General features: G+C 35.8%; 1 protein-coding gene across 5 annotated transcripts; it reads right to left on the bottom strand.

The window, feature by feature from the left end:
- Window positions 1-468: 468 nt before the first annotated feature.
- Window positions 469-15,556, bottom strand: LRRC17 (leucine rich repeat containing 17). 5 transcript variants are annotated; one of them, XM_038155505.1, is made up of 6 exons: window positions 15,392-15,556; window positions 14,401-14,823; window positions 10,241-10,367; window positions 6,238-7,112; window positions 2,633-2,788; window positions 469-1,391 (listed from the first exon to the last, which is right to left on the bottom strand). In XM_038155505.1, exons 4-6 carry the CDS (start codon window positions 6,992-6,994, stop codon window positions 988-990), a joined length of 1,317 nt encoding a protein of 438 aa, XP_038011433.1. In that variant the 5' UTR covers window positions 6,995-7,112; window positions 10,241-10,367; window positions 14,401-14,823; window positions 15,392-15,556; the 3' UTR covers window positions 469-987. The 5 variants fall into 5 exon arrangements, with proteins under 5 accessions (XP_038011433.1, XP_038011434.1, XP_038011435.1 ...); XM_038155506.1 differs by having other exon boundaries at window positions 14,401-14,818; XM_038155507.1 differs by having other exon boundaries at window positions 14,401-14,612.
- Window positions 15,557-26,590: the final 11,034 nt, after the last annotated feature.

Genomic DNA, 26,590 nt, shown 5'->3' with positions numbered 1-26,590 from the left:
GAGAGTTGTTTGACAAGGAGGTACTGTAACGTGCATTTTACAAATGAGTGAAAGAAGAGTGAACTTAGAGAATGTCCCATACTTCTCAGCGATTAAAAGCATACTTACCTTCAGTTTAGGTGGGCACTGATGTGCTGGATGCAGACCACAGCATCCTTCACGCGATCTTCATCACCTAGAAGTGATGGCATGTAATCTGTGTCAAACTGAGACAACAACAACAACCTAAAATTCTTCCTAGAAAGATTTCAGCTCTGCTTGCCTCAAAAACCAAACAAGGCAATTATGAGCATGTGGAGCTGGATCTTGGGAACCAACCATGTCTTGGCTACTTATCATTTCAGGGCACCTCAGGTATGGAAGAGGCAGAGGCTCAGTCATTCATTCAAGACTCAGGAGGAACACTGGTAAATCAGCAAGTGAAACCCACCTTCTGTGTTTGAATCCTAATTAGTATAACAACTGCTGTTCCTGTTTTTCTAGAATTGTATTTAAGGTTAGTCTTAAATTTGGTTTTTTGGTTTACAATAAAACAACAGGAAATCAATATAAAAATCTTAGAAACATTTTCTGGGAATATTTCATGAAATGGATAGATACAAAGAACTGTCAATACATTCAAGGAAATGGGTCTTGGTCACAATCCTGCAGTTATTTCTGTGTGAACACATAAACTGTGTTCATACATAAGACAGCTTCTCCCCACCATATTATGTACATTTGTGTCTATCGATTTTTACTGTATGGTTTCAAATATTTGCCAAAATATTTCACAAGAGTGTCCAGAACAAATTGTCAAAAACAATTACTAGATGAAGGATGCTGTTGAACTAATGTCATTCTGTAGTTATTATTGGCAATATACAGACATCTTTGTAGGGAGATAGTCCTACAAACCAACAGAATAATTAGAACAAATGTAAACAGCATGTTTTTCTTTCTCAAAGTATCGGATATTTAAACCTACTAAGGGAAAGGGTTCCCTTATTATCCTATCACAGTGACAATTACACCATGCTTCTTTACTGTCTGAGCAGTTTGCTCTTTGTGTCGTTCCCATTCCTCGTCATCTTTGTCCAGATCAAAAGTTTCTGGATAAACAGGAAGTTTGTCTTTTGGGCATTCCTCATAATAACTTCGAACATATTTTCCAACAGACCATCCTTTGTATTCCTCAGGCATTTTGCATTCTAGGCCATTGTAGTGAACGTTGTAGTGATGCTTCAGCCAGTAGAAAAGATAATGTATGTTGTAATCACATCTCCAAGGATTCTCTCTCAGCCACAGTATTTTCAGAAAGTAAAGATCTTCCAGTACTCCATATTCAAAATTCTGCAGGCTGTTGTTTGATAGATCCAGCTCCTCTAAGTTATTGAGGCCTGAAAAAGCAGCTAATCAATAGAAAAAATAGTTATTGGTACCTTATCAAGTTAACTTAGAAAAAAACATTCACATCTGTGACAGGAAAAACATTCATCTCTAGAAGAGGAAAAACATTTTTATAATTTTACAGCTACTGGGTTTTTTCATTTTATTTTGGCTAGAGGCTATGAAAGGATTTCTCAAACATTGAATTTTAAAATATGGCACATGCCTTCAGAAGTGAGAAATATTAGGGGATTTGCACTGCTGGTAAAGCTATAAAACACTCCATGAGTCTGCCTGAGTGTAGAATAGAGACAGTGGAGGTGGATGAATGCCTGATGTGCTCATTGAATCCCACTGCTATTGTCATTATACAGAAGGAGGAATATGGAAACTTATTATCAGACAATGTGCAGGGCCAGAGGTTTTTGTGTGTATATTGGTACAGAACCTGTGCATATATAGAACCTTCAAATCAATGTTTTAAGATTTGGAATGGAGTAAACATGGAGCTTCATAACAACGCTTGTGAGTTACATTTCAGACAGCAGTTCATACTTTTTGCAAGGACACTGTTTCATTTAATAGCAGAAGTCTAAATAAATCAACTGTGTAATGTTAAACCTCACAAGTACCATTTTACCAATGTTAACACTTTCTGATGCTGTTTAATTGCCGAGAGGGTACTAGATAAGGCCCTTTTTGCTTGATACATTTTCTCTCTCTTTCACCCAGTTTATCTCCGCTTTCGTAATTAAATCTACATGAACATGGGCTATAAGCAAATTGCCAATAAGGGCACTTGAGTTCTAATAAAATATAACTTAAAAGCAATTCTATGTAGTGATTTTTAACCAAAAAGTGTTTAAATCTTTTAGGTTTGTCTGTTATTTTATCATACAATATAATTGAAAAGTAGCCTCCTTATATGTAATGTTTTCTTAGATGTGGCAAAGATATTTTAAAAATCATTGAACTACTTAGCATTTTGGAAAACTGTTAAAGCTTCAGGTTCCAGAATTACCTTTTGCACTTGGTTAGTTTAGTATTAAGAAAGGGCAACTGAAATGTGTATTTCTCTATTGATTTTGATGATGAATATATTTCAGTGCAAACCTTTACTCTATGAATTGAAATGTACAAAAGGTAAAATTTGCACCAACTTCTAGATTTTTAAATCCTTCCCCCCCACCCAGTTTATATCTGATAGAGACAGTATTTAATAAAAGAGAAATAATTTTTAATGAGTATTTAAATTTATTCTTACCAGGATCAATGTATACTATTCCATTACTGTTTAGATTTAATATCTTCAGTTCACTGACATCTTCAAACTCCTTGGCTCGTAGCTGTCTAATTTTGTTGTTGGACAAATCAAGTTTAGCTATATCTGGAGGTATGTTGCCTGGAACTTTCTTTAAATCTTAAAAAAATGAAAAAGACATAACCTGTATCACCTTTAGATTATTCTTACTGCTTAGGTATTACAGTTGCATGCCAGACAGAGTATTGTCAGTCTAACATTTTTCTTGTTTTCTTTCTCTTTTATCCCCTCTACTAGTGCCACCATGTTTCTTCAACTTCTGAATTTCATTCTTTCTTTACTTGTACCTTTACATTTCATGTGAAAATTGTTCTCTTCATTAGTACTTATAGTAAAACCTCTTGGTTTATATTTTTTAGTATACCTAGACCATTCACATAGGAATAAGGTAAGTAGTAAAGATACTATACTAATATAATAAATGTGTGTGAAGGGCTTGATTGCTTAAAGAAAAGAAACCAGAGTAACTATATAAAACACCACCCAGGCAGCAGAGTGGCATTTTGTCTGCTTCTCTCTCCTACTTCTATCACTGGCAGTTCCAAAGTAGCCGAGGACCTCTCGGTCATCGGTGTCTGTATCCTTACAGTGTTCCATGCAAAAGAACTGCAGAAAGAGCAGCTCCTACTCCAGGAGTGAGGGCCCATGCTTGAGAAGTGCAGACTGTGGTTTGAATCCTCTCAGGGTAATGTTAACAAACCTAATCTCCAGGATTATTATATTTGCTCAATGAGCATTCTGATCCTGCGCTGTCATAACAAGAAAATGGGCAGTGTCTCTTGTTTGACCATCTTTGAATGAAAGCAAGTAGTTTCTGGATCTGGGCTGGACTCTGTGTGGTCACTGTACTTCTGAAGTTCTGAGGATATCTAATGAATCAGGTTCTTTTGAGACTAAAGCAACATACCAGAGTCTTCCTGCCTTATATCTGATTATGAGCAGAGCTTTGGTATTATAAATACATAAATATTATAACTACTCCAGACTGCTGTGGTTGGATTGCTTCCTGCTTCTGCAGATGTCAAAGTTTCAGGGCCTATTTATCACCAAATGAATGCAAATAATGCTTGAATTTAGAGACTTGGAGAGTTTGGCAGTACTAGAAAGTAGATTTTTTTTCCAATTGTCCTTGAAAATGCAAGTTCTTTGTAGAAATGCAAACAAATTTCTTTTGCTTTCTTTTTTTTTTTTTTTTCTTTTTTTTCTTCTTTTTTTTTTTTTTTTCTTGGTAAAACAGAATCAAGGGCATAGAGTATTCCATTCTGGAGTACCACAAGGTCCATCTTATCATTGGTCTGATGAGATATAAGTAAATTATTTTTTTAAAAAAAGAGAACATACACATGGATAAATGTATTTTTCAGATATTTCTTTCATGAGCTTTCTGGCATTAACTGAAAGCTCCTGACCTGTTGTCATACCTCTTTAGACATACTTAGTAGTGGTAGAGCAAGTGTTTGTCATTCCATTCCTTCCATTGTAAAGGAATAATGGATTGCAGATTTTCATGTCATCTTACTGATTTGTTAACTGATGCTTTTTTTTCTATTCTGAATTCTTGTCCACACAGATTTAGAGAAATTTTTGTATTTTCTCTGGATTTTGTGTGCATTACACTCCTATTTCTGATGAAAATTCCAGTGTAATTGTGCATCTGCTGTACAATATTCATATACAAAGACAGTCAGTACAATGCTTTCATCAGAGATTGCCATGTGTTCAGAAATACCAGATATCCATGGGATATTTTCATCCAGCTGTCAAGCACATGCACAGTAGATCTAGTACTTCCAAAAAAGTATTGAAACATACTCAATGTGTCCATGCTAGGCATGCAGGAAATTCTGGATTGACATATTTAGTTCTTGACCTGAAGGAGGGAGTACCTGTACCCTTTAGTACTCTCATGTAGAGGTTGAAATAACTTTATTCCTCCATTATTAATATTAAAGACAATAAACCATGCTTTCAAATGCCATAAACCTCTTTGAAACTCCCATGAAGATCAGATCACATTGAATGTTTCTATGAAGTTGGAGAAAAAAGTAATTTTTTTTTCCCCCAGAAGTTTTTGGGTATATTTGTGTATTCATCTCATCTCTTTGATACCACTAAAAGGGGAAAGCTGTAAAGTCAGTCTTTGCTTATATTAGAATTATAATTTATGCCTGGGCTTTGTTCAATAACAGTTTACTGAATGGCAAGAGTGATATAATTAAGATTCTATGAGGGATAATTAAGATCATAATCTAGAATCTAATAATTAAAATCTTATCTACAAGGAAAGGCAAGATAGGTGAATATTTAAAAATATTAAAAACAGCATAAATCACTAATTAAAAGATGTAGTAGCTGCATGGTAAGAGAAAGAGAAAATTGAGCCAGATGGACAAGAAAAGAACTTACATGGTGAAAAAAAAAGTAAAGAACACAGACCATTTTTATGAAATACATAATAGATAAACCATGTAATCAAATACTGAAATCATTAATCCTTGATATATAGATATTATCTCCTTATACTGAATTCTGAGCTTTTCTCTGGCATAAAGGTGCAAGAGTAAGGGCGCACTGAGGTTTTTACATAAAATCAAGTTACTCTTAAAGCAGATAGAAGTTCAGCTGAATAAAACATGCAGGCTAAGCTCTGCTAAAATTAGGGGAAAGGTCTCACAATGTTGGCTGCTTCAAGCAATGCTTCTTCTTTCAGGATTGTTATGTTAAAAAATTATTCTCCTCTGAATTGTATTTTTTTGTTTGCTTTGTTTTGTCGTGGGATAAAATATGGGAAATATAAAGGACAAATAAATGTGCATTTTCGTGTTGATATATACCCCATCTGGTTTATCCTTAGGGCTTAACTGTGGCTCTTAGGGGCCTGAGAAAGATTTAGAGATGGAATGGATCCAAGTGTCTGAAAAACATTTCTTGAAGTCCCTTCAGCTTTGAATTGTTTGCTGGGTGCTGGGAGGAAGAACACAGAGGAGGTATTTCTTTATGAACAAAAACATACAATTTCTTCCCTTAGTAGAAGAAATCTTGTGCAGCAAATGTGAGGATGCAAAGCGTTTCCTTTGCAATCAGGTGCCTCTGGGCATTGAAAACACAGCTGGCTGCTCCAGTCCTGCTTCACAGCTCACTTCTGTCAAAGTTATTGCTGTCTTTGTGTTTGTACAATGGAAGGAAGAAAAGACACTCAGTGCTTTTCTGTATCAGTTCAGCAGAGCTGTAATTTGACTGATTAGTAGGTTTATAGTTGTACAATCAGACTAGTAACTGAAGTAATATGCTTAGTTTTATTCCTGTTGATTTCTGTTAGCACTAAGGAATGTCTGTCGAATTTGGGCTGCAGAGCAGAGGGAAAATGCAGGAAGAATTCCTACTTATTGCTGATAGTTACAAGAGAAAAGCCATTAACAATTTCAGTTTAAGTAAAGCAAGTACTATACTAAGTTCATTTGCAGTAAATAAAGTGTGAATAAATGTAGAAAGGGTTAAATAAATAGAATATTAAAATCTTTCATTCAGTTATAACGACAGATACAAACCTTTTCTTCTGCAGTTCAGAGTTGTCACAGGAAACACATACATGTGGCACAAAGAGGAATCAAATTCTGGTTTGGCAGGTTCAGGCTTCTCCTGTTTTATGTTTTTAGGATCCTGCCTGTCCTCTTCACTACATAGCTGATCAGCTTTTACCTGCTTTAACTTCTGATTTTTCAGTTCTATTGGGTGCACGCATTTGGCATAATTTCCCAAATTCCTGTTTGTTGGAACCTGTAGCATTGTAACAAGAGTTTCTAGTTCACAGCTGCAATGCCAGGGATTGTCATAGAGACGTAGGTAGTTTAGACTGGGTGTATAAATAAAAATCTCCTCAGATAAAATCTTAATTTGGTTATGCTGAAGTAAGAGCGTGGTAAGTTTATCCAAACCATAAAAAGCCTCGCTCTCAATTTTTGATATTTCGTTCTGTTGTAAATCCAGACTTTTCAGTACTTTATACTTAGAAAACATATTATTCTTTAATTTACGAATTCTGTTTCTTGCTAGCAGCATGTGTTTTATATCCTCTGGCCAATCAGGTGCCACAAAAACCAATTTTCTTTCCTGGCAGTCTAAGTATTTCTCATGAAGATAAGTGTAAATATCACATGTTAAGCCTTGGACATTGCGCTTAACAGTGCTAGATGCTCTCCTTAAGATCTTTTCCCTTTCATTTTTTCTCAGATTCCTATTCCTTGTCCTCCTACAGTCAGATGCATTACAAAGGAGAAGTAGTAATATAATAGTAACTACTTGCATCCTGACATTCAGCTGGCCCTAGTTCTTTTCTGTGACAGCTGGAACACTTGAAATTTTTGGATAGTCCGAATCAGTGTTGTACAGATCTGAGGAGACACAGCTGGTGTCTGTGGGATCCCTGTGTTGGAAATAAAGTAAAACATTAGGACAGATGAAATGAGCATTTCCATGGAGGATTGTATATAATATGCAGTCAAGTACTCGATCATCACACTACTTGGAACTTCACACATACTTTGAAGAATTAATGTCCTACCTCTTTTTGTTAGTTTGTCTGTTTGTTTTTACTGACTCTGATCTACTGTTTTTCATTATCATTAAGCATGGGAAACTATATTGGCCAATTTCTCACTGATCTTTGTTAGGAGATTCTCATGTGTTCAGGAAAACAGCATCAGGATGGACTTTTTTGTATTTGAGTTAATCTTGGAAGATGAGCTCAAACGAGGAGTTTGAAGCTAGTCTTTTCTGACTTCCTGAGTGCTGAACAACTGGAACACATAGAGAGCCAGACCAGGGAAAGCCATCCTGTGCCCATCAAACTCCCAGTTTTAGTTTGTCCTCAAGGGTGGGCTTGTTTTCAGGTCATTTTCTCAGGATTGTTTACCCCAGTTTTTGGGATTTTGTGCTTTCATCTCAATAATCTGCTGTGACCATGCTTCAGGATATTGGCCCAGATAGATTGAACCTGTATGAGGAATTCTTACATTTATGTCATACACTGGGAATTTGAACTGTTTACCTTTAGTATGATAGTTTTTTGGCTTGCTTGGGTTGTTTGTGGGTTTTTTTGGTTGTTGGGTTTCTTTGGGTTTTTTGTTTCGTTTTGTTTTGAATTTTGTTTTGGGTTTGGAGTTTGTTGTTTCATTTTGGGTGTTTTAGGTGAATTTAAAAATTTGCAAAACTTAAATATCTGTGAATGCCAGGGATTAAATATAAGAACTACAAACTCTTTCTACAAACTCTAACTTATACGAAGAAGAAAGATTTTTTTCAATTGCTGTAGCTATTTGGGTTACAAATCTTCCTGATAAAAAGTAGAGATTTGTGTTCTTAAGTACTTTGAAAATGGAGTTTAGTAAGATTCAGAGATAATCTGTGACGTTCTCCCTGGTTTTCTACATTACAGGTCAAAATGATATATTCAATCTCAAGTAATTTTGATAAACAGGCTTCAAAACTTCACCAGTCTGGGAGGAAGGTTTTGTTGTTATTATAAGCTTGGAGTTGTCAACAATACATTTTAATCCTGTATAATTTACAACTTCCTTTATTCCTTCAGTAGCCTCTTGGGCTCTAAAACTGTCTCACTAAATTTCTTTATATTTTTAAGGGGTTTAATTTGAAATGTGTCAAAGAATGCAATCATCATTGTATATTTGTGCATTTTTTCTCAGTTTAACATTTTAAATTTTATCTTGTTTCCATTAATTTTCTTTAATGTTTTTCAATTGCTCTTCCTTGATGGAAAAACAATGTTTGAGTTTGCTTTAATTAATAATTTCTTAGAAAAGGCAATGTTATAGTCAAATTTTTCTTATAATAAATTAATCTAAGAATAACATTAATATTTTGTTCAGAAATTATGTTTCTTCATATATTCATGTGTTTATAGGCTGTTTCTACTCTTAAGTATATTAAAAAATTTGTATCACTTGTAGTCACTTTTTAGTGAAGTGTATATCCAGTGTTCTAGCCCAGAAACACCAATATTTACACACAAGCTTTTGAAAATTACCATCGGTAAAATACAGCTTAATAACTTCAAACAAAAATGATTTAGAATAGTCAAGTTAGTGATGCAAGGGCTGCTTTTCTCCCCTTATCAATAGATGTAGTAATTTCATAACAGAAAGCTATCAAATTAGTGAGGAATACTTTGCCCTTGATAGACTCATGCTGGCTGTTTGCTGTCACTTTTTCATCCTTTGTGTGCTTGGACAGGGCTTCACGGAGGATTTGCTGCGTAACCTTCCCAGGGACTCAAGTGGAGCTGACTGGCCTGTAGTTTCATGGATCTTCTTCCATTTCCTGAAAATGGAAGTGACATTTCCTATCTTCCAGTCATTAGGAATCACCTCTGACTGTCATGACCTTTCAAAAATGAGTGAGGCCTCTCAATGACAAGAGACAGCTTTCTTCCTCTTGGATGCACCCTGTCTCATCCCATTTCCTCAGGTGCTCCCTGACATTAACTTCTTCTACAATGGGTATTGCTTCACTCTCACAGACTGCTCACAGGCTCCAGCCAGGCACCTGGCAAGCCTTCAGACAGGCCTTAGCTGTAAAAACCGAGGTGAAAAAGTAGTGGAGTAGCTTGTCCTTGAAGATTAACCAGTTCTCCTGGGCCCCTTTGTCCTCCAGGGCTGTCTACTGTGAGATCCTGTCTACTGTGAGACCCTTAAACAGATCCCTAAACTAGCCAAAATCTGCTAACAAATTCAGGGTTTTTTCTTCTACAGTTTGTCTAATTTTCTTCTGTCTGGATTTTGAATTTCTCATTTTCTCATTTGCGTGGCTGCAGTAACCAAAGCCATTCAAGTTCATTCAAGCTGACATTCACTCAAGCTCACATTCCTTCACCTGTTGAAGAGTGCATTCCCTAGACCACTTGTCAGCCAGCTGGATTGAGAAATTGTCTTCAACAATACTCTATAAGTCTCCTGGATTGTTCATGCCCAGCCATACTCTCTGGCAGCATATGGGAGTGGCTGAAGTCTCTCATGAGTAACCAGGATAGGCAAGAGTAAAGTTTCCTTCAGCTGCCCAAAGGTTTCATCTTGATCAAGCAGATCAAGCAGTCTGCAGCAGATCCCTACCACAATGTAATGCTCATAGGTCTGCCTTCTAATCATTACAAATAAGCTCTTAGTTGACTTGTCACCCATTTCAATGCAAAGCCCAGGCAAGATTTTGCATAGAGTGCAGCCCATCCTCAGCTTTTTGGAATGTCATTCCTAAATATTCTGGAACCTTTCATTGTATCCCTTCAGTTGGATGTGCTATCTGTCTGATCTCTGGAGTCCCAGTGAAATCACAGCTCTGTACCTGTGCATGGACTTCGGTCCCTGCTGGTTGATTCCCAAGCTACACGTGTTTGTGTTCAGGCACTTAAAATAGACCCCTTTGTGCTGCTTTTGCATGCAAGGTTTCAGAGAGTTTCCTCATCACTCTTCCCCTCAGCTTTCTCACCACTTCCTGTGCCTTCACTTCTTTCCAGGTTGTGGTTATCTTCCATCTACATACCTATTTTTACAGATTTCCTTTCTCAAATCCTTCGTTGCAGGAATAGATTTCAAAAGCACAAACCTTCTTCTTTAGGATTGGCTGGTATTGAATTTCCAGTTATCTGGATGGTCCTTTTGCCTGATAACTGAAATAGGGAAAAGGTGATCACAACATGGAAAAAGACACAGGCTCAACTATTACATTTTCATGTACAACTACTGACTTTTTGCCTTTGCATTATATTGACATTTATTGTGAAACATTTATCATACTAGGAGATTTGTTCCCCTATGTAAGAATGGAACAATATGAATAGTACCTGTTCTGCATGTGAATGAAATATGGAAGCCTTATAATTACTCAAGTTTAATGTCCAACCTAGAAGGTAGAACTAAACAGGAAGCATTGTGTAAATTATATTGTATTAAATTATATTATTAGTTAGAGAAATATACCAGAGTTCATGGAGAAAATTCACCAATGGTTTTAGATACCAGGATTGGCTAACAGTAATCTTGGTTTAGCAAAATGTGTTAACATGTGCTAACCTTCAATTGTGTGGTAAGTCCCTTGTACTCTGTAGGACTGTGTAGTGTAGGTATCCTTTAAAATGATAAAATGACCATACTTCAAGTTAGTAACAGTAGCATCACATCTCTCAGTATTCTAGTTTGAGGCTTCTAAAGAAAATGGCTGAGATGTACAGAAATTATTATGATGATTTAAAGATACTTACTCGGAGTTTTTCCCTTATAGATATACATATACATACAAATATAATTTTCATATACTTCTGGGTATTTTTATATTATTCAGCCAGTTTAGGTCTGGCTGAAATCTGTTGTATAGAGATAGTACTAAAGGAATTCTACAACTATTGACAAGGTAAATTACAAAGAAATATGAAACTGTGTTTTGATCTTGCAGGAAATTTAGAGCCATGTGTAATAGAAAAGCTCTTTTTTGAGCTATTTGTAGGATTCTGTCTGCTATACAAAATGAAATAAATGCCCTACAGATTTCATTTATATAGCAGTATCTTTTTAGTATATCTAAAGAGATATGCTAGATTCTCTTATGTATTGCACAGTTTCACAAAACTTTTAAAAGAAAATGCTACCCAAAAATTTCATGTGCATGTCCAGTTCCTCATGATGATGCAAGAAGTTTGGAAGTTAGATATGTTGATAAAAATTCATTTTTGAAAGAGAGGGTTGTGGGTAGGTACATTGTGTGAGCCAAGGCCTTGTGTGACAACTGCAGAAGAAAGAGTTATTCCAAACTGATATTTGGAAGCTCAGTGAGCTGAAGGCAAAGAATTTAACAGTCTTTAAAAAGTCTGCCATTCCTGTTTCAGAGGTGTCCCTAGAGACTCAAAGTCTGCCTGGCAGGTAGAATTGTTGGATTAAAAGCTGCCATGGAAGAAATGAGGTGAGCTGCTCACAAGAGCAGCCATCACAAAGATGTATATGGATTTGAAGAATAGCTGTACATTGTTTCTTTTTCCTGTGAGAAAAACAAATGTATGTCTTTCAACAGCACCCCCCTGAAGTTCAGAAACATGTTTTTCTTTGGTATTTGCATAATACATTTAGACTTTAGTTTTTCTTAGTCTGAAATGCCATATACTCACATAACTAACATTTGTTTTGGCAAAGTTTTGCATTAGTGTCTCCAATTCTACCACTCATCAGTATTGCTTTTATTATAATCTGTGTTTTTTCCATGTTGGCTGATATTTTGTTTTTTTAGATTTCCATATATTTATGCTGAAGTTTGGAACATAATTTTTTTGAAGTGTAAATAGCAAAGAAAAATTCTCCACTGACAAAAGACCTTTTGCAGTTATCTTGTACCTTGTTAATATGAAATTTTCCAGTTACGCATTATGTTTTTGATTTAAAACCATAAGATTACACTCTTTGTATTGATAAATTTTAGACAAAAAGCAAAGCTCATTGTTTCTGAGATTATGGGGATATACAAAAAGCTGCTGTCCTGTGAAGAATTTGATAGCAGACAGATTTTATGAACATTTCGCATGGCAATCCTAAAAGCATCAGCTCAGCACAGGTCCTGTGTACTATGGTAACTAACACAAAGTGCTTAGAGGTGGCAGTATTGCATTTCATAATGCTGCATGTGAAGTTTGCTGTGGTGAATCAGTCATCCTTTATTGGAACAAGGAGCTAGTGAAGTGTAGGGGTCATTTTTTATTCTCTCAGCCTATTCCATACAAGCATTTTAACCTCCATATTGCACAATAGAGATAGTCAGTTAAAATTTCCCTCTGAAAACTTCTGTCACATGTGGTAGATATGAACACTGTCCATCAGAAATAAATGCCAGAAGGTGAGTTTGTCAGATTTCTTTAAAAAAATGATCCTGAGACTGCAAATGTCAAAATTATTTGAAAAACCGGTATGACAAAACTCCTGCAGAATTTAGCTGTAACACAAAATAAGGATTTTTGGTAGTCTGTGTACTCCTCGAGTTTAAAGAAGATGTCACTTTAAAAATGGAAAAAGAAGGCATGTGTTAAAATTCTCAGATCATTAAAAATTGATCATGTGACCAGTAAAGGAAATCAGTATCTCTTTAAAGTTACTGTGAGGTTTTGCTCACAGTGTTCAAAGTGCAGTAAGAAAGGCTTACTTGTATGTATTTGTGTAGCCTTGCAGGAACATATACATTAAAAAGACTCAGAGCTACCAGAGTGTTTGCCCCAATCTCTCAATTTATTATCTATTTTATCCAATAAATTTGGAAGTATACTTCTTCAAGTTTTATTTTTCCCCACTCATTTCTGTGGGATATCACACTAAAATGCAAAGTAGCTCAGCCTTCTACAAAGAAAGATACTTTTACTTTTGTATTTAATATGAATTAAACATTTCCATTTCAAAAGAAAAGGCACCACAAATAGCACGTGCTTTTGTATTCTAATGTCTGGTTCTAATGCACATTGTTAGGGTGGTTTTCTTTTTGTGAAATGTAATCTTATATTTACTTTCTTAATATTTTTGCAAGTTTTTTACAAGGGCATTCTTTTTACACTTCCTCTTTGCGTTTGTGTTCAGTATGTATTGAAAGCATAAAGTCAATTCCAAAAGTAAAGTCAATTCCCACTCTATATTGAAAGCATAAAGTCAATTCCAAAAGTCAGTATGCCACTCCTTAGGCATTCAGCTCCTCAGTGGGAGTTCCCATCTTCTTCAAAATGCCTAATTTTGCTGACTTGCAGAACCGCATGACTACAACTAAATGTCTACCAGAGCAGAAGGTCCTAATTCTAGGTTTTGATTTTCTGTATGCTTTCATTTGTGGTGCTTGTGGTAATTGTTATTTTTTCCAGTTAGGAATGTCATTCAGTCAAATGAATAGTTTTCAGTATGATATAAACCTGCAGCTGGAAATTTAAGTCATTTCAGAGTATAGATTCTTGATTTTACAGAGTGCTGTTGATTAACATTTTCCACTTAAGACAATTTGCTTTCTCTTAAGCAACATTTCTTCATACTAATGTTTAGTATGAAGAAATGTTTTTCAAAAGGTTTTAAAACCTAAAATTACATGACTCACTTTTGTATCTCTTTCAATTTTTCAGATTCTTTTAATAATACTCTTCCAAATAATTATACTACTTGAGAAGTTTAAACTACACACTTCTGCTTTTAGTATCTTTTGATAGAGATCTGGTTTTCATTTCCAGCAGGCACTGCTTGTAAAATCAATTGCAAAAGCAGTCCAACAAACTTACACTGAAAAGTCATACTTGCAAAGTAAGCACAAAAAAGTTCCAATTAGTTTAAAAATATGCTTTTGCAGTTGCTTAAGATAATTTTACAATGTTACTGGTTTCATATGGTGAAATATCTCGCATGATAGTACTATTCCCCACTAATTTGCAATACAAGAGCAGAGAAAAAACTACAGCAGAAGAAATGGGCTTTCAAAGTTCAGCAATAGATAATTCTATTTCATATTGAACATCTTTTCTTTACAGTAATTTTCAGAAAACTTTTACTATGACATTTTATGTTCTTTTGATTCTGTATCATGCCCTTGTAACAAATTCCTCTGTTGTTTTTTGTGGGGTTTTTTTGCAAAGCTTCCCCAGTTTACAGTAAATTAGTTTGGCTCACTGCAGAAAATTCACAGACAAAGGTTTACCATACCTGGACTCTTGCAAAGGCTGTCACAAGATCATCTGTTTGGAAATTCCAGGTTGCATTCAGGTTTGTAGTTCACGTCTTTCTTTCATAATGTGAAGCAGAGGATCCTTTATATGACTGGCAGCATCCTGCATTCATGGTATACTGAGGTTGAGCAAGCACTGCAGCAGCCTTCCAGGGTTTTGAATTACATGACTACAGCTGTTTAAGTTTTACTAAGGAATAATAGCACTATAGGTTTGGATCACTTCCAGCAAACTGTCAGATCTATAAACAGCTAGTACTTGCTGCATAATGAGAACAAGGCTTGCTTTTTGTAGCCATAAATAGACTAATTTTATGTCATGATTACTTGGGGGTTTGTATCTTGAGCTTTCAAAATGCAGTTTTTACTAAGATATCAAAAAAAATAAAAGCCACCCTGTGCTGGAAAAAAATACAAATTTACAGTTAATTCCTGAGAAGGAAGTTAATTAAAAAGTGAACTTTTGTTGCAGTTTTACATTGGTTTAATATATAAATTGAAGTCATATTTATAACTGCAATCTAAAAATAGTTATGTTTTGGATTACTTTAGTATTCTACTAAACTTGTAAAGAAAACAAAGGTTTTAGGATGCAGTAGTATTTTAGTAACTTTCAAATAAATACTGTATCTTGAAACATATTCCAAAAGCAGTATGAAATGCCAAATTGTAAGAAATGAAAGTCTCCTAATGTTTAAGTAAAGACTTACAACTTAATTTCTTTATGAATTGAGAAGATTCTCCATATAACAAAATACATGGTAGACATGGAGTCTGAGGAATATGAAAGTTTAACTTGCCATCTAACAAAACCTTTTCAGAACAAAGGATGAGGCAGATGGGGCAACAGTCTTGTTCTGATTACTTTTTACCAAGCGTCTGTTTCTTGTTCATGAGAATTGTGCTGGCAGTGACAGGGTGAAATTTGAAGTGGGGGCTGAGGTTAGAGGAAAGTTAAGAACTACCTACCTCTGAGTAACTTTTTCAAAATGCCAGTAATTTGCTCTGTTTTCCGAAAGCATCATTCCTGCTTGCTTAGAAGTGTCATCATGAGCTGTAGGGATCTGCCTCTAGAAAGCATGATCTAATAGTGCTCAGGGAGAAGTGATCATCATCAAACAGGGAAAACCACAATCCTCCCTACCAGAGGACAGTGGGTTAGCTTGCCAGTATTTGAGAGCCCTGAAAGGAATTCCACAGCTTTCTCCATTTTTGGATTCTGGAACAGTGCTTAATGGTTCTGACCAAGTACTTAAGTGAACAGTTAAAACCAAAAAAAGCCATCACATTGCATCACAGTTGGATAAAGGATTTTTAAAATATTTTTTCCACCTCACTGGGTGAACAAACCCAAAGGGAAATATTGTAAAGCTAACATTTCAGAATTAGTTGGAAAACTGTAGAGGAGTTATACTATTAACATTGAAATTATGCTTAAAATATTCTATAGAATGTGTATTTTTAATGTTTTTTTTTCATTTTTCTTTCATTTAAACATAACAGTTCTTTTTATATGAATTGTTCTATTGCCACTATTTCTGTAGGATTTGAATGGTTAATTAGAAAGCCCATCTGTAGAATGTATGATTATGTTAAGGATTGTGTGAGTAGCAACTTAAGGACCAAGGCATTTAATTAGCTCATTAAAACGGGCAGAAAAGTGAGAATTAAGTAGACATTTTCTAGTCCATTGCTACAAAACAAAGCAATCTTTTCTTTGACTATTATGTTCATACATGGCAATAATACTGGATAAATTGTAGGCTTGGGGGTTTTTACATAAAATCATGGTAATTAAGATGTTATCCATATGGCACAGGCAGTAAATATTTTTGTTAATGAGCTTCAACATATTTTCCTAAAAATATAGAGATTCTCTTGTGTCTTGTTCAAAAGGTACCCTATAATACCATTGACATTCTCAGAGCCCCACCTAGAAAGCATAAGATCTGTTTGTTCTCCTTCTGAAGCTGAACAGTACTGGTGGAAAATTTTCTGCTATTAGACACAAAACTGGAAAGACCTGAGGGTATAAAGCAATTGCATGTCATGCCCAAAATGTTACAGCAGTCTGTCAGTTGCTGTAGGTTACCACAACTGGATAAGAGAGCACAGGCCACTGGGAAAAATTAATTTGTCCCTTTCATTTCTTGACATCTGCTTTGCAGGGGTGTTGGAGAAGCCTACATGTAGACTTCACCAGTTTTCAACATCTGTGTTCCCCCTGCTCCGGCTTCATTGGGAGAATTCTCATTTTGGCAAATTCTGGCTTCTTCAGACGTATCAAGCAACAAAAAAGGGGCCATCACTTGGGGAGCAAATCTGAGCTATGTTCTTTATTTATTGAAGAAGAGAATGATTGTTTGCATTTCCTGAATACAAACTTGTGTAACTGAGGAATACTATAAGTTACAAATGCTCAGTTATTTATTGTAGGAAAATGCTAATTCAGGAATATGTTAATATAAACACTTTTTTTTTGGACAGTGGAAAACGAAAAGAAAAATAACATGTGGAGTCGAGCCATCAATGTAATGTGCCAAACATCTGAAAGGATGTCACAATTCATTTTATGATTCTTGACAAACACAGGATGCAAAAAAGATAGTCCCATGTGCCCCAGAGAGTACTTCCTCAATTCTAAATGTTGATTTTCAAGTTTCTATCCTCAGTGTATTGCCAATACTGGAATCACAAGAGTGTTTCTTCAAAATCCCTTCTGTGCTGCAGATAGAGTTCTGCCTTGCAGGCTGGACTCCACAAATCCAATCAGTTCTGGGAGAAAGACAGAATTGTAAAGTAGTGTATGTGTAGCAAAAAAGCCAAACCTGAATAAAAAACCTGTGTATCCCTACTCTTTGGAATAAGAAACTATAGAAAGGTTAAATTAAATGAACTTTGATATTCTTATAAGCATTTCATCATTTCACTGCAATTATTTTCTAAATCCATGGGGACAGATCTTTAGCTGTGGTTTGCTCCGTGTTTTTGTGGTGCTTTCATTTCAGATCATAGTATACTATTATGCAATCAAGAAGAAAACCCAAGACAGTCATTTACATATTAGTCTGAAAACTCCTGCAGACCAGGAATTGTATTTTAATTGTTTACCTAATTTTATTTACATTTATATTTTATTTTTGCATTCACTTCTGATCTGTATATGCAAGAACAATAAGACATTTATAGAATGATTTTACTGAGTCATGCAGGAAAAGCCTGTTTTGCAGAATTTTGTAGGATCTGAGATTCAATAACCTCAATATTCTTCTTCACAATTGATTTTTATAGATGAGGTTTAAGTGGGATTTTACTCATCTGGGGCAAAGAATACAGTATTAAACTCCATATGTATTCTAACATTGATTCTCAGGCCGAGCTGTTCGCTCTTGAGGCAATCTATTAAACATTGAAATTCCAAGTGAGCTGAGAAAGCAATTGTTTCACTAAAATGTGCAAGAAATTGCAAATTTCCATACCTTATCTTCAGGAGTTCCTGAAGTTTCATAGAGAATCCACAGGGGATATAGAAAAGAAAATTAAGGTTTTATTGTTCTAGAAATAAAGGAAAGAGACATACATATGATTGCAGTAAGATCTAAATGTTAATTAATTTTATTTAATCTTATCTGAATGCATATTTCACACTGGAATTTTCTTAACCTTATGCCTGAGATCCATTATCCAGTTTCAAGTAAAAAAACAGTTCAAGTGAAAAAGAAATTAGAAACAATCTGTGCAGTGGTATTATTATTAACTTCTTCCTTATAATTTGGTTTGGCTTGCATGGAGGAAAGCACTAGATTTCTGCTATTTGTGGTATCAAATGTCTATGTTAAGCAAACAGTGGTTTTCCAGATAGAGATTAAAAGTCTTTTTGACTGCATTTAACATTATGCAATCCTCACTGAATTCCAGGAAAAGGCATACTATTTCTGTCAGGATTGCTGAGTTTGATTTGATTACCTGCTACCTACCATCTCTTCTTTTCAGAATGGGAATTTCACTTTATTTTAGACATCTAAGATAAGGTAGTGACTAGAAAATTACCTTAATATATTTATATAGAAATTAGAGAGTGGGAGAGGTCTCCAGAGGTGATTCAGACCTGTCTTGGGATCTTTGTTGCTCTTTGCTATACAAAGATCCCAGGATTCATATTTTTCTGTTGTGCTTCTTGACAGCTAACAAACAAGAAGCCTATTGCAGAGATAGATAAACTCTTGCTTTAATGACTTGGTCATGCCATGTTAAAGCAATTGGTGTTTCTTGACCAGCAGAAAGTATAGATTTCCTGATACATCCCTCAGATATTCACCATTAAGCTACTCCCTTTCATACATATGAATATTTTGGGGTGAGGAAGCGAGACAGGCTTACGTCTGCATTATACATATTGCATATACCAATAGTGAGTACAAAACTAGAATCTGGACAACTGAGTTTCATATTCTGTCCTGAGAATTAGCACACATCTTTCCCCACTGACATTTATCTTCTGATGATCACTACCAGTAAAAAAGAGGCCTGATTGCCTTTGCCATTGTAGCCCTACACTGCACCTGGTTGTTTTGCAATCATTTGGGGTGGATAAAACCAATCTATCCATGCTGATGGTGAGGTCTGCAGTACTATCTGCAGATCCTCATTGATGTGTTGACCACATCCACTACATTCCCAAAGCCACAGTGTCCTTTTGTCGAACAGACACATCTCAGTTGGATGTGGTATTAGAGCCTGGAGTGCACCAACAGGCTGCACATGCTCTGACCAGCTTGAGGTTATGAGATGGTTCTTCCTTTATAATCTCTCTCTGCCACCTCCCCTGCAGTCTCATGAGATTCTGCTCTTTTTCCTTCTTCATCTGCTTCTTAGAGTAGAGCTGTTCCTGGAGAAGCCTGATCCAGGATAACAGAGCTGCACCATATCAGACCCCACCTTGAACACAGCCAGCTGTCAGAGCCATGGGACTTGATGGGATTTATATCACCATGCATTACCAGTAAAATATTTCCTCCATTTATTTTGATGGTAAGGTTTTCATTCTGTCATTTTGCAGGCTGTTACAGACTCAATGTAGAAAAACAAATATACTGCACTTGTCCTGAACTCAAAACACAACAGATAATTTGCATCCACAGTGCTAAAAGTGCCAGTGTGTTATGAGGCACACCATATTGTCTGTCTGTCTGTCTGTGAGATCTGCACAAACACTTAAAGTCTAAGAATACATCTGACAGCCATGAAGCCAGTTTCCCTTTAGGCTGGCATCTCCTTGCACAAGGAAAAATGTGCAATGAGTTCCACAGTGCTCTGAGAAAAGACATTTAACATCAAAGCACTTAAAACAATTGACAGAGAATCTGTTTAAAAGGCCACTTTAAGCTGAAAATAAAGAGCAAGCCAACCTGGGCATAAGTTAAAAGATGAGGCATTATGCCAGAAAAGAAAAGACAGTCTGCCTTGATTATAACTTAAAGTCATTTACTCCATTAAAAAACACCTCACGTGCAAAAGGAATCCAAATGCTAAATTTTCAGAAAGAAGAGCCAGAAACCCAAGGTGTGAATCTCCTCACTCAATGTTAGATAGAAGTAAAGCAGGTTTGATTCTCGTTTCCACTGATAAGTAGTAGTGGGGACCAGTCATGTGCTACAAATGCTGGAGACTAGTGGAAGAACTGGGAGCATCTCCTGGTGGAGTGTGACCATACTGAGGTGTGATGGGTGATCAGCTGCTGCTCAGTTTCTGCCTTGCTTTTCTGTGACCATCTCCAGTCTGCTAGTGGTGTCCACTGTCAGACAACATTGATACCCTAAGCAAAGCCTGTGCCTTGCACTGCTGCTCCTCTCAGGCAAGGTAGTCAAGCACCTCAGGCTTCTGCAGCAGCTGGAGAGGTGGGGCACAGCAAAAAGCTCTCCCAGTCTATTTATATTACAGATTCTTTCTTTGGATTCTTCCCTCCACAGGCTTTATTAGATACCCAGGAAGACATGCCAGACTACTTTTTTTCTGTAGATGTTTTGCAAATGAATTCCTGGGGCTGTAGTCTGAGCTGCACAGGGTTACTATAGAATCATATAATCATTAAGGTTGGAAAAGATCACTAAGATCCCCTCGTTCAACCATCAACTGTCATATTACACAACTTCAAAAGCCTGGAAAACAGTGAGATCTCTACATGCAAATATCAGGGGGACTACTTCATGGGGAGGAATTGTTCACATCTCTGCTTTCTGTAGAAGCTAAAAAGAAACTGTCATTTGCACAGCATTTATATGTGAAAAGAAATACTTTGTACGCCCAAGAGTGAATGGACATCTATTGAATTTAAGCAGTTAAAGAATTGTCTCCCTGGAGTGATAAAAGGAATAAACTGAATTGACAGATCCATCAAGCCACTTGTAATTTCATTGAATATTGCACTGTTAGAGTAGGCAGAGGTGTTGTTGTGGTCCTGCATGAAGGATTTTGTAGAAGAGCTCAATATTATTGTGACTGGAAAGGACCTTTCTTTGTACCCCCTCCGAATCTAACACACATTTTACTGTGTATCGGAAAGAAATAATGAAGATATTTTATTACATTCAGAACTTGCTTCAAACTGAATTTCAACATCTACCATAGGTGCATAAATCATAAGGTTGGGAAAACAAAGGTAGAATAATGAGACAGTAACATTCATTGCCACTTCCATAAATAGTGTCAGCTGTAGAAAGCATTGAATCTGAGTCTTGCTTGGTTAGAGGACACATTTTTTAAACAGATCCCTTAGATTATGTTCAAATTTCAGAGTAATATGTATGTCTTTTTCTTTTAGTGAGAATAATGCATTTCTTGTTTTAGTGAGCATCTGTGCCTAGGTAAGATGTTAAAGCATTGAGAAGATCTCAAGCTTTTCCTGTACTGTTTTTGTTAGGCTTGCTAAGACATAAACATTTAATTTCTTGTGTAAATTTGAGCTGGTGTCTTCAAAAATACTGCCAATGGCTCAATTGGATTCAAGACTTGCTAATCAGCAAAATGTTAACTCTTACAGACAGATGTATTTAACTTAGAAATTGAAAATAAATGGTACTTTTTGAGAAACTTTATGATGTTGGAACTGAGCTATCCTCTCAAATGACTTAAAAGAAGTAAGAATCAATTCAAGAGGAGAAGTACTAAGCAAAAGGATTTTTTACAACTATTGTCTACTTATGCTTCTAAATCTTGCTCACTTGCACTCACTGTCAGAAAACTTCAATTGTCTTGTCTTGTTTTTTCATTGGTATGTTTGAATTGTGGTCTTCCAGTTTATAAATGAGAGCATTTCATTTCTTTCAGTGGTAAAGCAACTATAATATATGGGAAGAGCATTCTGCTACTGATTATGTCCATCAAAAAAGAACTTCCAGGCTTCTGTAAAAGTGTTTGCTAACTATATCACTGTCTCTGGTGTCTGCCATACTTCATGTCTCCAGGTAGTTGCTTCTTTTCCTTGTGTTCCCAAACACAATAACCATATGGAGAATTTCAGTGGTTTATGTGCCACTGACTCTCTTGAAACTGATTTAAGTTTCAAGCTGATGAGTAAATGCTGCCCATACATGAGGCACATTCATGTGGCTGATTGCCAGTAGATTACAGAGGCTGGTGTTAAGATGATTTCACCATTGAAGCATATTCTTGTACTGAATATGGCAGACTGCAGAAGGTACTAGATCACATCAGATTTCTGTAACCATTGCAAAGGGATTGTACTAAAGTTAATTGTACTTTTATTAAGTCCTGTTAACACATCTTTCAGTTTTAAAAATAAACTCTTCAAATCTAAGTATAGATATCTTAATATTTTGAAAAATATTTTATACATATAGTTTTTGTTTCTCTATCATATTTTCAAAATTCCATCCATTGTTACTCCAGTTCAAGCAAAAAAAATTTAACTGTTTGTGTAGTGTCACTTAATAGCCATGGCATATTATAGTGCTGGAATGTGGCTATGAAGAAGAATATGATAACCAAAGACAATTATCACAATTCCATTGTCATAATTCTCTTGAAACTTGGATATTATCTAATTTTGTGAATATTGAAGTAATACTTTATTACTGTCTAATACTAATAAATAAATTAAATTGACAATTTTTTACAATTATCAAGAGAACATGTATATGTAATGTATATAGAGAAATAATATATTTTCTAGAAACAAAGACAAATGGAAGGAGTTCCAAAGCTGCACGTTTGATCCCAGTTTTGTGGCACGGTGATAGAGTCAAGGGTGAGAGAGAACAGGGAACACAAAGCTTACAAACATTTCAAAATTAAAAGACCTGTAAAATAATACAAAGAAGTTGGAATTGCTGTTGTACATAAAGTTTCTGATGCCATAAGATATTTTAGAGATTCTGCTTTGAAGTGTAATGAGAGCTTTTTTTTGTGCCTGTTGGTGTATAAAAATCTGATAATATTGCCTGTAGGAGTGCTGAAATGTGCTGGAGCAATACCACATTATCCTGTTGGTAGTTTAGCTGGGCAGTTGGGACAGCTGCCTGCATTTTCTGGTTTAACATTTAGCAGGCTGGGTTTTCCAGTCTGTCAGCCAAATCATGGGCTGTGAGTGTGCTTGCACGTGTCTACTGCTTCTACTGCTAAAGAATGGCTGGATTATCCTAACAAAAATTTTTAAGCACTAGTAAGGGTATTGTAGAAATCCACTCTTATTTTATTGCTTTTCCAGACACTTTCAAATGTTTCAGCATTAGCTAAGTTACAGATTTTAACACATTTAAACTCATTGGTGGGTTGAGCCTGGGCTCCAGGTACCCACCAAAGCTGCTCTACCGCTTCAGTGGACAGGAGAAAGAAAATTCAGCAAGGAGTTTGTGGGTCAAGGTAAGGACAGGAAGAGATCAGTCACCTGCTACTGTCACAGGCAAACCAGACCCAGAGGAAGAAATTAATTTATTGCCAATCAAATCAGAGTAGGGTAACGAGAAATAAAACCAATCTTAAAACACCTTCATCCCACCCCTTCCTACTTCCTGGGCTCAGCCTCACCCTTGAATTCTCTGTCTCCTCCCCTCAGCAGCACAGGGGGATGGGGAATGGGGATTTCAAATCTACCAAATCAGAATTCCTAAATTATAGGAAATGACTACATGTGAAAACTAAGAAAGAAAGAAAATTAATAGATCATGATTTTTAGAATTAAGAGATTGAGAGAAATAAGAGATGAGTAAAAACATGTCTAAAAATGGACACAGGCAATGTAGTGGCTCATCTCCCTGGCACATTATTCCAGTTTAGGAATGATGGCATTTTTGTCCTCATGGATGATAAAGCAGTGTATGGCCTGTGTTGTCACATATTTATCAGGTGTGTATTCCTGCCTTGATTATTGAAAAAGTTATAATGTAGCCATTTCAGCTCTCAAGCTCAGTGTGGTTACAGAATATTAACTTTTAAATTTAGGTGACTTTGTTGCCAGGCTCAGCATTCCTTATGGACTTAATGAACGTTGGTTATTCTGAAGTGCATTTCCACATTTTATCTGTCCTCTTGAATGAAAATCAACTGCACTGTGAAAAAATACCCAAACTGTCACAGTGGTTGAATTATTGCAGGGTGACTTTATGAATTCTAGCTTCTACTGTAGCTTGTGGTCACACAATGAGGCCCTGTTCAGGTTATCAGTTTATAAGTTGCACTGGGACTTTGGCATTTGCAGTGGTTCTTTGTGCTGCAACAAACTGTTCAAGCCAAAATATGATTCTATTCTACAGAATTCTGGGATTAATTTTTTATTCATCAGGGAACACGAAAGAAATGCTGGGAATGCATTGAAAAGCTAATTGTACAGTAATGTTAAACATACCAGAGATCTGAACTGTATTGAAACATCTGTAGTTTTGAAAGACCTGTAGTCAGGTCTAGAAATCTCTCAATTTGGCTGAAAGCTTTTCTATCTACTTCATTTTTATAACCTCTGTGTATGTTATAAGTTAGCTATGTGCAAGATATGCAACTGATTAAGTGAAACACTCTGAGGAAGGACTCAGGTTAACTCTTCACACAGGGTACAGAACTGCTACTGCACACAAATGCTGCTGATGACTTTTGCTGCTGCTGTGCTAGAAGATAATTTTTCCTTAAAATTATTTCAGTTCCTTAAATTAAAAAAAAATTAGTTCAAATGAAATGTTTAAACAGGTTCTGATTGTTTCTAGATTTGTTTCCCAAGCTCCATCATTTGGAGTGGTGACCATTTCTGAGTGCTGGAACTAATGGGAATTCTCATTATCTCAAACAGGCTTTTTTTCAGAAAGCTCAGTTTTTCAGCCATTCCAAAGAACAGCATCTTTCTAACAAGTAAATTAGTTATTCTGACTCTTTTGGGGGTTTAAAGGTCTAATTTAAAAATACCATCATTAATTTTTGCTTATCTTCAACGTTGGCTGCTGAAGGCAAATCATGTATTGACTTGTACAGATTAGGAAAAGTAGTGATTATAAATATTGCCTGCATTTCTCTTTTAGGGTCAGTGATGGAGTGTAAGTGTAAGGCCACTTGTACAAGGTTCTTCAGGAGTTAAGCTAAGAGAGCTGAGTGTTAGCTCCAACAGAGGCACTGCTCTCCATTGTGGTCTAGAAAACAATTGCCAATGAAAGAATTATTAACAAGGTATCATCAATATGTCAAGCTGCTGAAACTGGAAAGCAAAAAATAAGCACTGAGGGGAGTCAGGTTAAACATTGGCAGGTCCTGCCTTGTGAAAGCTGTTACTTTTACTTTTGGGACAAACTCTTTGCACTGAACACAGAAATCTAAGATAGTCCTTGTCAAGAAAACTTTCCATGAAGACTATTCACTCAGTCACTGTCCAGACACAATTCTGACTAAGAACTTCATTATTTGGCTGTAACGCAAAGTTTGTGCAAAAAAAATTAGAATGTGAAAAAAATTATAATGCCTGTATCTTTTATGGAGGCCAGAAAGTAATAAAAAACTTAAGCAAAATAAAGAGGGTTAGGGAATCCAAAAAGACTTCACTTAATGTGCTCATTTAAAACATCACAAAATTATATCTGAATGAAATGTATGCTGCCTTGAATTTAGTCCCGCAATGTTACAACAAAAATGTTTTCTTTCTCTTTCCTTGCCACAGCTAGCCTTTTAAAATGCTGTGTTTCTTCTTACTCTAGTTTTCACATAGCACAACCCATGACCTTGGCAACAAACCAAGCTTTTTTGCTTATACTGTGTTGCTAAGGCTTGCAGTTTTCTCTCTCCCACAAGACAGATAAATTGAGCATTTTAATTTTTGTAATTTCTGAGTACTATAGTCGGGAAAACCCTGTGGTTTTAGCTGTTTGCTGTATTTAAGATGTAAAATTCACGCACATATAAAAGAAATACATTAAATATTAAATACATTTCCTAGTCCTAAAACTTTACTTAATAAAAGGAAACCTATCAGTCTGCTCTGTAACAAGCTACTATTTGTATGCTTCGGCTTTATATTTTTCATTTTATTAGCATATAGAAGAAGCCATACTATGATCTCTGTCAACTTAGGCTAAGTATTGGTTTGAAAATGCAACAGAGAGCACAGTGTTTATGTACAGTAACCAACACCCATATGCTGTGTTAAATAAAGAAAAGTTGTAAAGCTCATGTGCTTTCCAGCAGTCTGTGCTGTGGATCTCTCTTGCTTTTCCTGTCTTGCTGTTTAGTGTTTAAAACTTAGAAGATGCAACTTAGATTTGCACTACATAAGAGAATTTTCCTTTCTGATTTTTCAAATGACAGCAGAATCCTTCTGCCCTTCAAAGCAGAGCAGAATTTCTTGCAATAAGGATTGACATATACTTAAGGGAGACATAGTGGAGGAAAGATACAATAGAGCCATATTTTCTGATATATTTGTGTCTCAGGTATGACTGACTTAATCAAAATGGGAGTTTTTCCCTCAGTGTTGATGCCTTTCTCTTCTGTTTCTTCTTCAAATATAAACATTAAAAGTCTAATGTTTGGAGAAGTTTATTATATTTATCCTGAGCCTACTTCTCAACAGAAAATTGGAAACTGAATAAAAGTAATCACTGCATATCTTCAGATTTTGATATTGCATAGAAAGTTGTACATTTGGCATGAAAAAAATATGCCTAGGGAAACTTGTGA

This window comes from Motacilla alba, chromosome 1A, assembly GCF_015832195.1.
Source record: "Motacilla alba alba isolate MOTALB_02 chromosome 1A, Motacilla_alba_V1.0_pri, whole genome shotgun sequence".
In the NCBI taxonomy this organism is placed as follows: Eukaryota; Metazoa; Chordata; class Aves; order Passeriformes; family Motacillidae; genus Motacilla; species Motacilla alba.
Note: the sequence above shows the minus strand (reverse complement) of the source record. Positions and strands in the feature narration are given on the sequence as shown.